Here is a 14,884-nt window from a genome sequence, read left to right as displayed (position 1 = left end):
GCTTTCCTCCAACCCTGGGGTGCTTGCCATTCAGTTAGCTCAAAAATTCGGAAATTTCAAATAAACAGTAACATCCCGGAAAATCAGCTCGGAAATTACGGACTATCTCCAGAGGAACTCCTCTTTTTATCTCTTTAGACTGGAACGTCAGAAATTTCTTTACCATTTGCTCGTCTCTTCAGTCTTTCCTCAAGAGAAAACAATAACTGAGTACCGCATTGTAAATTGTCAGGCCCATCTCTTTTGGCTTGTTCACTGATGTTAGAAAAAAACGTGACCTTAACGGTCATCGCACGGGATTCAAATAGTAAACACCTTCAATTTAAGACTCGACATTTGCGACAAGTTCTCGGCATTTCAACCCCTCCCTGTTTTCTTTTCTCTGTCGCGAAAGTGATCTTTTTCCATCTATGTATAAAGGAAATGGGAAACATCCATGCATAGGCGACCTTCTCGCCTCTTTGGTCATGTTCTCACCCTGTATAAACGTTTTAAAGCACCCCAAATTGAAGCGACCCTGGGTTTCGACTGATCATGACGGAAAAAAATATTTCTAATATATATTTAAGTAGGGTTGTCTTGAAAAAAAAAAACGTACAAATGTCGGATAGGGCAAGGAAACGTTGCATTCCTCGAAATTAGGGTGCCTTAAGTTCAAGGGCAATGAAAGGGTCCTTTTAAAACCAAGTTTGTATTACACTTCACTTGTCTAAGAGACAACACATTCTGGTCCATCTCCCGATACTGCAAGAGTTGAAAACATCTACTCAAGACACAAGAACGGGGAAGTTTTGCAATGGTTTCTCTTCTTCCCGTTTTGTTTCTAACGAAGAAATCAAGTGAAACCACTTGATTTGCTGGCAGGTGAAGGTCCTGGCTTACGAAACAGAGACAGCATATTAGGTTAAATTTTTTTATTTCATAAATCCTAACTACGTTAACCTGGCTCAGAGTTTTACGTAAAAGTTAACGCGGAATCTAATTGTAAAGGCAATCCTCTAAAAGTCGTACATGCTATTAAGAGTTCTTTAACTCAATTCGTTTAAATTACAGTAGTCTATTAATCGAAAAAAAAAATTACTTCCTTGTTTCGTTCACTAGTGGCGCAACACGAAATGGCGCTAAATCGTTCCCAGACTTCTTCCCATCCCCTGGAGCGAGAAAAGAAGAGAAATCCTGGCAACGAGGTCAGAACAGGCGCTCCCCACTGGACCATATATAGACTTGAATGTCAGTTACATCCTCGAGGCACAAAACCAGATGTTTCATACGAACGACTACGTTTGCATAACGAAAAAAAAAACCAACCAAGTTGCACCTTTTATCTCGACAAAATCTTTTCCAGTTCGTCTACAGAGTTCACCGGTAGGGAACAAGTATAGTCCTTGCAGACGTATGCTGTGGCTTTGCCCTCCTTCCGTTCCAGCGTCTTGAAAACAGGCAGCTTAGAAGCGAGGAAACTATCTTGGTTGCCATCACATAGCATGAGCACTTTGTTTGGCATGTAGTGCGAATGAACACACTTTAGAAGATCCTTAGTGTCCGCTGAGTCCCGGTCACCAGCGATAATGATCTGAAAATGGAGGATTTCTGTTAGACAAACACAAATGTTTTTCAAGCTGTGACATGTACAGAGCTTGAACCGACGGGTATTAGCAGAGTAAAATTATGATGACTTCAAGGCAACCCGCATCACCATAGTCCACGTCCCGTTCTGGCCCACTTTCTGTCACGCAACTCACACGCACTTAGCTGGATACAAAAACACCCTTCTCTATCACCCAGGGTCTCCACCCTTCATAACGAGGAATCACGAGCGAAGATACTGGAAATCAGACTTTATTTCCGTTACCTTTCTAGCCTGCGTAGCAGGCGGTTTAGTTAGTTGGTTGGAGAAGATGACTGAAAAGAGCGTGATCCGTGAAAAAGTGGCCTGGAAGGAAAAATGGCTCATCGCCGTTGCTCAATCGCGCGTTCTATCCCAACTAAACCACCAGCTACGCTTGCTATTAACTTTCCCGGTCGTATGAACGACCCCTTTCCCAAAATACCGAAAAAAATCACCCAATCACTTCTTTGAACTCAGTTTCTTTGTTTGGTATCGCACTGAGATTTGTGAGAAGAGAAAACGAAAATTATTGATGACCCGATTTGGAATAATTCGTGTGAACTGCACATTTAGTGTCGCGAAATATCTCCCTTCAAATATAGACAGATGAGTTTCTTGCACAAAAAAAGTACCAACAGTAATCAAAATGTACACCGGAATGCTTTACCTGTTTTTTGGGATGAAGGTACATGATATAGTTTGAAACCAACTCGGGCAGTGCAAGAGGAAGCTTGGACAAAAGGGTTACGGAGGCCTTGATAATCTCCTCTGCCCGTGTGAAATATTCCTTCTGGTCAGTGTAGCTGGATAATCTTATTAAGTTACCGACGGATGACGAGTTAGCGCTAGGCTCCGCACCATCTTGAGCTACAAAAGAAACAACGCTTGTCAGTGTTCTACTGTTACCAAAGTCGAAAAACAACCTCGATCTCAGGCTCTCTCTACTTTGCCTGAGAAGGGAGGTAATTGGTAAAGGAGAGAGAACCTGGGATCGAGGCCGGTCTAGAAATATCTTCTTAAAAATTCTTGTTCAGATTGAAGAAAGCTCGGTTATAAAAGTTGAAACCTAGCAACATTGGTAAAATTAATGTAGACCTGATCTCGACAAAACCCAGGGCCGAATAAGAATATGAGGCTAAATAAAGTTTACTGGGACAGTAATGGGTTGTGATATGGACGAACTTGTAAACTGAGGCTCATATTTCCCAATATGGCTGGGATTCATTTTACATTTTGCGACGTTTGTCACAGTATTGATTGAGATAATACCTGAGGAAAACCCATGTAGCACAGCATATCAAGTCAACGACTATGTTTAACTTGCATTCAAAGTTAATTTTCCGACTTATTAATGAGGTTAACAATCGCAATGTTGCAATACTTTTTAACTCCAGTATACACAGCCTCCGTACCTATTTCCATTGTACAGAAAATATCTGGCTCTCGATAAGATGGATAAAATTCGTGTCCAATCTTACCAGTCAAATCAAACGTCGCTAAGAGGTCGTCACCGACAAAATCGATAAGAATTGGAGTAAAAATTTGTACTTGTGTTGTTGTTTAACTCGATTGCCTTTTTTTAATCGTTCAATACGATTTGTCATAAAATGACACTTGTTCGTCCAACTATGACAAGCAAACAAAACTCTCTCCTAACCTTCTTTCATCCTGACAAGAATGGAAGGATCATCAGGGGTCGCCATGAAGTACCCTGCCCCAGTACTGTCCCAAAACAGTTCATCTAGCTTGGCCTGTAGCTCCACGGCCCATCGTAACCACTGCTCGTCCAGGGATGCTTCATACAGGTCCAACAATCCGCGAATCATGAACACGTAGTCGTCAGCAAATCCGAAAATAGGTGCGTCGCTAAAAGGAAAAGAGAGAAAAAAGAAGAAAATTGAGGCTACTAAGCAGTAATCTCACGAGGTACTGTTTATTACGCTGTACAGGATGGATGAAACCCTCGTGCGTTACCATTCAAATGAAAGCTACTGAGCAGTACTGTCAAAAGGTATTGCTTATTATGCTGTACAAGATAAATGAATCCTAGCCTGCAAGCAGGCTCATCTTTGAGTCAAGCGCGCGAGCGGCGAAGAGCAAAGCGATGCGGCGGGAAGGAGTCTGGTGAAGAGGTGCCTCGCGGCTTCGCCGCTCGATTTCGAGCCCGCGGCTACGCCGCGTGCTCTTGCTCCAACGTGAGCCTGCTCGCAGGCTAAATGAAACCCTAGTGCGTGACCATTCAAATGAAAGTACTGTCACAAGGTACTGTTTATTATGCTTTGCAAGGTAGATGAAACCCTAGTGCGTGACCATCCAAGTGAAAGCTACTGAGCGGGACTATACAGTACGGTACGGTACTGAGAAATAAGGGTGAAAATATCATTTCAAAACAAACCAAGAAAGGGACATGAACAACTCCTACATTTTCTAGGCACTTACATCTGCATCACCTCGCCACTTTCCCCTCGGTAGCAACTGCGTAAGAGTTTTCCAGATTTCTCGTCAAACAAGTGTTTCCTCACAAACTCGGCTGCTTTAGCTGCTCTTTTCTCGTACACATCTTCACCAAGAACTTGAGCCGCCCGAGCCAAACCAGAAATCATTAGACCTGGAAAAACACGGGACAATTTCAATTTGACAGCAATCGAGTTACAGAGGAGTAAAAACCCGCTCCAGCTCCATCGTTTGGATTCTCTGTGATGAATCTAAAGCTGAACGCCAAATTTATTTTCTTGCACCAAAAAATAAAACAAATGTAGGTACTTTGGTCCTCTCCATGAGAATCAGTACAACAACAAATAACGCAATGAAAAGCGCGGGAAAATATACGTAAAAAAGTTCTAGTTGGTTGGGCTTTGCATCTGATCGGTTGAGAAGACAACAATTTCCTTTGATTGATTACTGCGCTGCACGTGATTTATGAATGCTTGCTTTGGTTTCGCATACGTGCTACACCTAGTTAGAGTGAACTTGTTGAGATTTCAACCAACCAGGAGCAAGATCAAAACCAACCAGTTGGCTTCGCTTACGCGCGTTTTCCCGCACTTGGCACCTGCTTAATGATTTTGCTTCGTCATCTGATTGGTTCATTCGCTAGTTATCATTTTGTATTTCGTTAGATCTACACATGACAGCAGCTCTGAATACATTCAAAAGTTAATAGAAGAGTTCCTACCGTTCCAAGCTGTGATCATCTTAGTATCCAAGTGAGGTGGTGGTCTGTTTCGTCGCTCTTCAAACAGGATTTCCCGAGCTCGAGCTAGCTGCTCCTTTGCTTCTGCTTCATCCACATCACTCAGTCGAGCTGTCTCCTGTAAGCTGCCTCGCACTATGAGGACATTCTTGCCTCGAAGTTCCCTGTGAGGGTCCTGCAAGAAAACAAAAGGACAGCAGATTACTGAAGTGCTACAGAAATTCCACGCTGCAACAAGGTTTTTACAACATTAGAATTTCAAACGACTTCTAGTTTGTCCAGAGTGTAATCAGTTTAGAACCTCGCCATGGATATCTATCCTCACTTCATAATGTGTTGCTACTGACTCGTCTCCACTCGTCTCCATACAACTTCATAAGGCGCGTGGCACGGGACGAGGTCGGAACGCAGGGTGAGATCGGTAGGAAAAAAGCCACCCCTTGCTGCTCCCCAACCTTGCCCCGTGCCGCGTGTTGTATGAAGACGACTGGGGACGAGTCAGATGTTGCTATCATTTCCCGAATACTGTTCTCATTAGACACAAAAGTCAAATTAAAGTATGATTGTGGGTTCCCGTAAAATAAAGTTTCTCGAAATCAAATTTAAATACACACCACGGGTTGCTACTTCACATAGGGTTCACCCCATTGCACCGTTTCCCCTTGAACAGAATTGTCCAAGAAAAATTGCTGTCTATGTCTACGCCTACCACCATTGGTTCTTCACAGAAAGACATGCTAGCAGCGAAAAGATCGCGTGATGAGCCATAAGGGGGTCTGGGTAGGAGGAAGCTACATGTTTCCAACCGGTCTTACTGGTTTTACCTGATGAGCTTTGACATTGCCCTCATTCTCCACCCCATAATGCTTTAAGACCAGGTACAACACAGGGACGCTCTCGCCAGATTTCGTTGTGACTCGTTCTTCTTGCAGCAGCTTTCTAATCTCTTCCTCCTCCCACACGCAGAAGGCTCCCTCTTTCTTGTGAGTGTCTGTTTCGCTCGGCAAGGAATCGGCATCTTCAGCAGAAAAGAAACCACCAGCCTGAAAAAAAAAAGGGGGGAAATGATTATCATAATAAATTTCTCTCTAAGAGTTTGTGTTTACAAACAAATCAGTCGTGCGTATGTGCGCATAAAACTCTCGCAGGACGCGCAAACACAGGGCCCATCGCGTCCTTAGGACGCGCGGATTTAAGTTTAACTCGAATGAAATAAAATACCAGAAGATGATATGAAAGAAAAAATACGCTACCAAATTGTACAAAAACAATCTTACCCTAAAAGGTCTTAACTTCAATCAAAGAAAAGGAAAGTGAGTGGTTGAAGACACTCATCAATAAATTTGAATAAACATGCGAATGATTTAACATGGCCAAATTGGATCAGTACCAGACTTCCTCTCTTTCTCTATCCTGTGAGAGTTACAATGTGAAAGAGTTAAGATGAAAAATGGCGCCAAAAAGACTTATATTCTAAGACAGTCAATATATATGAGGATGCTTAAAATTGTGCAGGACCCCTAAAAGTTTGAAGCTGAGGGGCCCAGGACGCTTCCTTTGGAAAACTGGCCGAGTGCCAACACTGTTCTCTCAACATGCGAATTATGTGAAACATGACAATCGCAGTTTCCTTTACCTTGTGGCTTAAATCACGCATAACATACAACAATATGTCTCGGGTAGTTTCTGCAAAGTTCTCGTTTTTGCTGGCCTGAAAAAAAGACCATGAATATTAATTAAGTCAAAAATGGCCTAGTTGTAATCAGGCACATTTGTGATATAGCATAGCCTGGGTTGACACTGGTCAAAAATTATTCTTCCCTACAACGTATCAGTCCCTTTAGTCCATGCATGTATGAGTTGATGCTTTGTTCATTCACCGATCAGCACGTGCTTTCAAGACCAGAACAAATGAACATTCAAAGGTCGTCACCTCCTCTGATAAAAATTCCCTTCTGGCCCAACACCCCTAGCAGGAGCGACTTTCACAATTTAGCCATTTTCGACGCCTGTTCCCAGTTGTTTTTAAAAGCGTGGCATTCCATCAAAGACAAGAACTTTATCGACGAACATAAAGATTCCCATGTTTATCATAACCTCAAGAAATTCTAGAATTTTTAATCATTTATTAACTTTTACTGACCATAATCATGTTTGATCAGTGTCAACTAAGGTACATGTAGAATCAAGTCTGGTCAAGCATTCCCCCTGACAATCATAAATTCAGTGACGAAAAATTCATTTCTTTTCTTTTCAAACTTTACTTCACTCTTCAAGTGACCATATCAATATTCAAAATCACTCTCAGACCTATCAGACTCAATTCAAACTTGACTGTTGTTTTCCCTGCTAATAGAGCGACAATATTTTTTTCTTGTTTCTCTTCACCGCATAGCTAAAGGCCTCCCAGGGTGAGGGGGAGGGGGTAGCACGTCAACAGTTCCCTTAATCCCTTGAAAACCCTTGTTCCCTTTTAATAAATTCCATAGTTCCCTAAATTTTTCATCAAAGTTTCCTTTGACCTCATATTAATCTAACAATGTATCTCTTGTCCCTTGAAATCAATGATCATGTTTTCCTGTTCCCCAAAACCCCAGGGAAGTCTTCATAACTTTTCATAAGCCCTCATGCACTGCTTCTTTTTTTTGTTTGTTTGTTTTTTTTTATTTCATCAAGAAAGGGCTTTCTGACTGAGTTTTTCTTACCTGGTACCCATCAGCATACAGGGCAGCCAGTTGTGCCTGATCATACAACATCTTCTCAAAATGAGGTACATGCCAGAAACGATCCGTTGAATACCTGTGAAATCCCTAACAAACATATGAATCAATTGTCTCTATTGTGTAAAAACCTATATCATGAAATACAGTCAAGCTTCCTTAATAAAGTAACAAGTGCTTGTCTTTCTGTCCACCCCATGCTGATGCAGGTTTGATTTCTAAACATCTTCCAGAATTTAACCTTAAAATCCATCTTGATTTCTTCCAACCATTAAAATTCCAATTTTATAAATAGGAAAATGACTGACTGAGCTTTTGTTTGGGCCAGAATAAAGTGGCTGCAATAACAAGGTGGCCATAAGGTGGGGTTCCACTGTAATCCTAAAATTAATAAATATTAAGTATTTTATTTTGAGTTGCCTCAAAATAAAATTGCTTTCCAGATTATGACCTGATTTGGTTTATCACCCTGGAAAAGGGAAAATGAGCTTATTGAAATGTTCAAAATGGGGCATATTTAAAAGGGAGTAATTTTTCAATGCTAACCTGTCCAACATGATCATGTATTCCACCTTTCTCCATGAATTCCAGCGTCTTTACCACCATACCAAGTGCTTTCTTACCATCTTCAGTATCAGACTTATAAGAATAGTACCGCAACAGAAAGTTAAAATTTGCTGCAAAGGAAATGAAATTTTAGGTCACTCATTTGTAAGCTAGGGTCAAGGGCAGTGGCTTTACGTCGGCAAATTGGCCTCCTATTTGTCAATGGGTCCTTGACTACCGGACAGCTCGTGAACTCTCACAGTTCCACCTTCACCCAGGAGTAATGGTTCTGGTGATCTGTTAGCTGGAACCCGTTACTTGTCGAAATTCTGGGGGGAAGGGATGTTAGGAGAGACTAGCATGCCACTCAGGGGGAGTAGGAGCAACAAATGCGCTGCTTGTCATTTCATGCTACAAACAACCATGTAACACCAGACTATGCTCTGACAACGTGAGAAAATTTGGCCTTGGAGACTGCTTAAAAAATAAGGTTAAATAATGTTTTATTCACACGTCTCACTCACTTGCTTGTGGGAATTTTGGTGCTCCACCATATCCACCATACTCCTCATCAAAACTTGTACTCATGTCACTTAACAGTTTGTCAATACACTCAGTACTAGGCATGTCTCCTGTCTCGCTTGCCTTGTGCATTTCTCCTGTGTGTTGCTGGATGGCATTTAAAATTATATTTGCCTGCTGAGTCAGTTTGTCTCTGTTTTCTTGCCACTGAAAACACAGGAAAAATACAACCAATAAGGCTCAGATAGGAGCAGAATGAATCAAATTAGAATGTTCTGGGGAAAAATATGTTTGTTTACATTTAAAGGAGGTCTGCTGGTCTCATGGGTAGTGTGCTCGACTCCGGATCAACGGGCCCGGGCTTAAGCCCTGGCTGGGGACACTGTGTTGTGTTCTTGGGCAAGACACTTTACTCTCACAGTGCCTCTATTCACCTACGTGTACAAATGAGTACTGGCGAATTAATGCTGGGGATAACCCTACCATGGACTAACATCCGATCCAGGGGGGAGTAGAAATACTCCTAGTCACTTCATGCTACTGAAACTGGGATAAGCTCCAGCCTGATGGGCCCCTCAGCTCATATGCAGACTCAAACTTTTACACTAAAGTGATTAGGATATAGCTAACTATGGCATATTAACATTACAAAAAAACTTCCCTATAGCTTCTGAAGAAAAGCCAAAAGGCCTGCTTCAAGCAAAGTAACTAGTATAATTTGTTCATGAGCAAACTGACAGTAATGAAAAGAATTTAACTATCTCGTTTATTCAAGTGTGCTAGAAAGCAATACTTTCTTTGAAATCAGGAAGGAAATAGGAAATTAGACCTCTGGGAGTACAAACAGAATCTTTGACTCTGGTGGGATTTTAACCCACAATCTCCAAATAAGATCAGCATTGTTATAACTGCTACTAGTGAACTTGGCACAATCTAGAATGTCAGTCAAGTTAGTCAAGTTGTTACAACTCAGCTTAAAGCCAATGCAATCAAAACAATATTTTAATTAATTTGATAATTTTAGTTGAAAAATTTGTGACCACCAAAATGACTGGCATTATCTTAGATAAATACTTGTGAGCCAAACCTGCTTAGAAATATGGTTGAGAATAGTTCTGAATCCTGGTCGACCGCCAACCTGATCCTCAGGCGGAAAGTATGTGGCACCCACAAAGGGTTTCAAGTCGGGTGTTAGCCACACACTCATAGGCCAGCCACCTCCCCCTGTCATAGCCTGTCAGAACATCAAGCAACAACAATAGTGCTTTAGACAATATTATTGTAGTTTTAATTGCACATTATCAGTAGCCTGTGAACAGGCTCTCTAGTTGAGGATGGGGCAAAGAGAAAGCAGGAAGAAAGAGGAGAAAAGAGAAAGGAAGGGCCCCAGCCCCCACCGTATTCCCCACCTCGGCCACTTCATTCTCACCCAGTTCCTTCTCAGCCCTTGCAGCTGCAGTCAGACCCTTACAACCAGAGCCTGTTCACAGGCTGATTATAAGTGGGTGGATGCTTGTGTTGTACATAACCATTTATTTACAAAGTTTTGCTGTCACCATAGAAGACATCACAGTGAGTGAACACCACAAGTAGACATAATTGACTGGAGCAACTTGTCATTAGGGAGGCCTTGGCAAAACAAAACTAACTTCTGCCCCCCACCCCTCCACCCCTTCTACCCTGCCCTTTTACGTTTTGTCTACTCATACATTTTGACTTCTCCATGTACAAAGACCCAGAAACGGGTTTCCCTACCCAGGGCTGGACATTAGCACTCACCTGCTCACCCAGGCGAGTGTCTTAAGTGTTGGGCAAGCACAAGTCATTGATCGCTCGCCCGTTTGGCAAGTACGATTTTGTCACCAAGAAATTAATTAAATTGCAAAATAAACACTGTTTTTTACATTCCATTTTGCCGAGAAAATCTTTAAACATAAACTTACCATTTCTATTTTACAAAGTTTTATATTCCAAACTGTCTAATAAATTGGCGCCGAAAGGCAACATAGACAAATATGGCTTCCTCCTAGAAATAATTACATAATGCATGTACTTAAACAAAGTGATTCTGCTGGTCACTATCGAGCCATCGGTGATCAGGTAAACATGGCACCCAAGGAGAACAGACACATTTACTCACAAACTGCAGGGATCGGACGAAAATTCATCAAATAAAAAACTACTAATATAAAGAACCTCCAATGTGTTTTCTTAGGGTTTAAAGCTAGTCAAATGTTTCATTGAAGTAATAATCCTCGGTCTGCCACGTGCTCGACGTTACAAGCGAATTGTTTTCCTGTTTTCCCAGCACTCTGATCAATGCATGTTCTCCCAGGAAGTTTAAAAGCAGAGTAAACTGATCGCAGCCAAAATGTGGAAATATATTTCTGGAGTTCTAAAGTTGTTGATGAGAAAAAGAACGAAAAAGCCCGAAGAGCTGCCTGTGATACGAGAGAATACGAGGGGAAGGGGTAAACTTTTGGGCGAGTGAAAACTGGTCTGGGCGAGTGCATTTTGAGGATCACTCGCCCGAATGGCGAGTACTGTCAAAATTAAGTGTCCAACCCTGCTACTCTTAAAATCTTGTGAACAACTGAAACATCTGTAGCCACAGGCTCCAGTCTCAAGCTACATTTAAACTCATTGCTATCCTCTCTCCCTCTTCAGAGCCAGACAGTCCAATTTTGGCAAGAACACTGTCCTCTTCAGAATCCTCTCTCCTAAGTAGTTTCCACTATCTCTTAGTACATGATCCTCTTCATCCTCCTCCCTTGTACAACAACAAATCCCTTTATGAGGACACACATTTGTGTGCACCCCTCTTTCCGGGCATAAAGATCTCAACTAGTGACCATTTACAACAGCAATCTCCCCTCAAGAACCTGAATCCAAACATCTTCACTACAGATAACCAACAAAACCACCATGCATTATTTTTGAGTTTGCAAGACACGTTTTGACAGAAATGTCTGCCATAATATCAGTTTAATACAAAATTTTGTTGAAATATTATTTGAATAATATTACATGTAACTTGAATACAGATATGTCACAACAAGTCCAAACATGACATTGTTCTTTATAGTCTTAAAGTGCTACCTGTATGTATGTCATATAGACTTTGTCCACATCAGGCCTTTCTTCTCGGTCCACTTTTACAGAAACAAATTTTTCATTGAGGATTTGTGCAATCTCTTCACTTTCAAAGGATTCTCTCTCCATCACATGGCACCAATGGCAAGTGGAGTAACCCACTGGAAAAGAAAAGGATAAATTTACACATAAGGGAAAGAACTTGAGCTTTAAATCATTTTGGCGCTTAAGGCAGTAGGGTTCTGAAATCTATAGCTAATACTTTGGACTCAAGATGAATAGCTCTGGATTGTGTTCTTGGGCAAAATACGTCGATCTTCTTTCTACCCAAAATATAAATCAATCTTTACAACCCTTCCACTTAAAGCCCTTGCATTAGTAAACACAAACCAGAACAGACAAGATAATTATTTCTAGTGAAATTGTTTGCGCTGTACTTGCCCATTGACATGTTTTTCTTTACATGATAAATAATTTCCACGTAGTTTTGTTTTGAACATATTAAATAGTTCTTGATTAACTGTTAGTCGAGCTTCCAGTAAGTGGAATACATTTGGGAACAGAATTAATTAATTAATTAATTAATCAATTGGTTAATTAAGGAAGGTTTTTTATGTTGTGTTGAATATAGCTGGAACAAAGATTAAGTGCGCCCACATATATTAATATGAGGTGTTCGTCAACACCTTTGTGTAAGTGTCTGTTAGTTGAGTTACCATATAATATCTAAATCCTGTACGTAATGATAAACATAACAGGATCAAATTTATAAAATTTTGGAACCTGATTAAAAATATCTATTTTTAAAATAAACTAGAAAAATAACAACATGTACTGCTTTCCCATAAATAAATTTCTTATTATAAATAGTGAATTGTGTGATATCTAGGCAAGTTTTCAAAAGCATATTGAAAATTGGATCTACAGCGTAAAAGACACAGGAATGAAGTTGGTTCCACACTCCTATACTGGAACCCGCCGCAATGGCTCATGGAGTAAGATCTAGGGGTTGCCCAACAACTACTTCTATAGGTTAGTTAGAAGGTGTCACTGGCCTACCGAAAGATAAGTACTATATCTGTAATCATGGAGCAGTGTTTAAGGGCTTGAAAAAATGCTGTCCAGTCATCCAGGACAAGTAATTTTTCATTCTCACTTGCCCAATGGGCAAGAGCCAAGGCAAGTCATCAACCAACTAAATAAAAACGTAAACTGAGACTTGCCCAAGGCAAGCAAAATTTGAGAGCTGCTTATACAAAAGGCAAGTTGGAATTCAAGCTTTTTTTGAGTCCTGAGTGTAGGGTGGGAATGGGAGAAAGTCATTGTGTGCGAGTATAGACACTACTTAAAATCTGTTTTATTATTAATAGCACTTGCTCACCAGATAAGAAAATAGGTTTGTTTTCTTCTTTGGCCTTTTCAAATGCTTCATCTCCCCAAGGAAACCTGGCAAATTAAGCCACATGATATCAATAACATAACTCAGTTCCTCGCCCCAGGTGGGAGATTGGGCCAGAGATCAGTTACCTAAGTTCATCTATCCCTTTTCTTGGCAACAGACATAGCTGCAGCCCATGATGTTACATGCATCTCATTACGCTCTCTTTCTTCAGTTTATCTCGATATCAATAAAATATAAATTAGAAAATAATTTTATCTTTATACTGTCCAGTTTTCAATTTCTGGTTGGGGATTAACACAGCTGGGAGCTAATAAACCAAATGGACTAAATTTGGCTGCAATGCACACCAGTGAACCTAAAGGGATTGACTGTGGAGAACTAACAAGGTCCAGGAACAAGGAAAGAAAAAAACAAAACCAAAATACTGCTTTTCTTATCACCAGAAACTGAAAACCAAATGCTGAAAGAGGTAGAAACAGAAAACTGCAACAGATATCTCACAACTGAAAAATCGATTAAAATATAAATATCGTACCTATAACAAAATTCTTGAGGGAGTAATCACGCTCGTAATTTCAAATTAGCCTGGTGCTTCGCGCTCAACCAATTTTGAAAGAACTTGCGTGATAGCCCCCTGAATTGCACTCCACTCTGTCCTGTTACCATTACTAACCAAACCCCAATGCCCCCCCCTCATTTAGTCTGATTACATACACCACAATGTTTTGAGTTTGAATTTTTTTCCATGTTTCCATCTTTGATGACAACTTTGAGTGAAAGAGTTCAATTACGTTTTCTTGTAGCTTGTTATTTGTTGGGGCAGAATAATTCTTTTGACAGAGATGAATACAAATAAGGGTGGCATGAGATACACAAATCAACCAATGACAACGCCTGTAATCATTAAACGTGCAAATAAAACTCTATAAAGATTATGACAAAAAAAAAAACAATTTACATCAAAATTCTAAGGCTACAAATTTTGCCTGCACTGTTAGCAATCCAAAATCCGGAGGAAATTAAAAAATTCCTAAAACACCACATGTAGTTATCTATTTAACACTAACCAATCTACTGGGTTGTGCTTGTGTTGCAGAAGGTAGGGGGATTTCGAATGCTGCAGACGGTTCGTATGTTTGGGTTTCACATCTTCTCCGTCTCCACTAGCCGATGCCATTGTCCGAGGGATAGGCCAAGAGTATCTACAGAAATTGCTGGAAAGGCCTGTTGTTGTCGTAGCGTTCGCCCCGTATCTCAAGAACACCGATCTCGAAAAGCAGCGAGCAAAGTTCGTAAAGGGAAACATATGAGGAACGCTCACCTTTCCAAGGGAGTGGGACAGAGGAAGACTGAGCAGAGTCGCTTTTACGGTAAATACGTGGTGTAACGATATTGTAGTGTTGTCCACATTATGGCTCACTGTCAAATTTATGGCGATAATTAGTGAAAACACACGATTAATCATGGATTACTATTAACCGGCTTTCGAACAACCAGCCCCTAAAGTTTGCTAGTATCGACTCAATTAAAACCCCGCCCCAAAACACACAACTCTGGCTTAGCCCCTAGCTCCTCGGGTCTAGCCTACGAGTAGCCATCCCCCGAGGAAAACCGGATGGGTGGGTGCCGCTACACGTAGGCTACTCTTGTCAAACAAATTCTTCCCCTGAATTTCAGCCGTTTAGTTACGACTCGATTGCATATTTCTTCCTATAAGTAATTCTCAAGATACCCCAATTTCATAGTAACTGAGAAAGCTGAGACATTGAATCAATTTGACGATTGCAAAGAGACAAAGA

At 40.9% G+C, this 14,884-nt stretch overlaps 1 protein-coding gene across 1 annotated transcript; it reads right to left on the bottom strand.

The window, feature by feature from the left end:
- Nucleotides 1-878: 878 nt before the first annotated feature.
- Nucleotides 879-14,863, bottom strand: LOC145490985 (spermatogenesis-associated protein 20-like). The gene is made up of 14 exons (XM_081470111.1): nt 14,153-14,863; nt 13,065-13,129; nt 11,690-11,844; nt 9,678-9,824; nt 8,593-8,797; nt 8,069-8,199; nt 7,508-7,612; nt 6,439-6,513; nt 5,627-5,845; nt 4,785-4,977; nt 4,049-4,217; nt 3,267-3,475; nt 2,277-2,476; nt 879-1,573 (listed from the first exon to the last, which is right to left on the bottom strand). Exons 1-14 carry the CDS (start codon nt 14,548-14,550, stop codon nt 1,322-1,324), a joined length of 2,523 nt encoding a protein of 840 aa, XP_081326237.1. The 5' UTR covers nt 14,551-14,863; the 3' UTR covers nt 879-1,321.
- Nucleotides 14,864-14,884: the final 21 nt, after the last annotated feature.

The sequence above is a fragment of the Orbicella franksi genome, chromosome 6 (assembly GCF_964199315.1).
Source record: "Orbicella franksi chromosome 6, jaOrbFran1.1, whole genome shotgun sequence".
In the NCBI taxonomy this organism is placed as follows: domain Eukaryota; kingdom Metazoa; phylum Cnidaria; class Anthozoa; order Scleractinia; family Merulinidae; genus Orbicella; species Orbicella franksi.
This window is presented reverse-complemented; position numbering and strand designations above follow the sequence as displayed.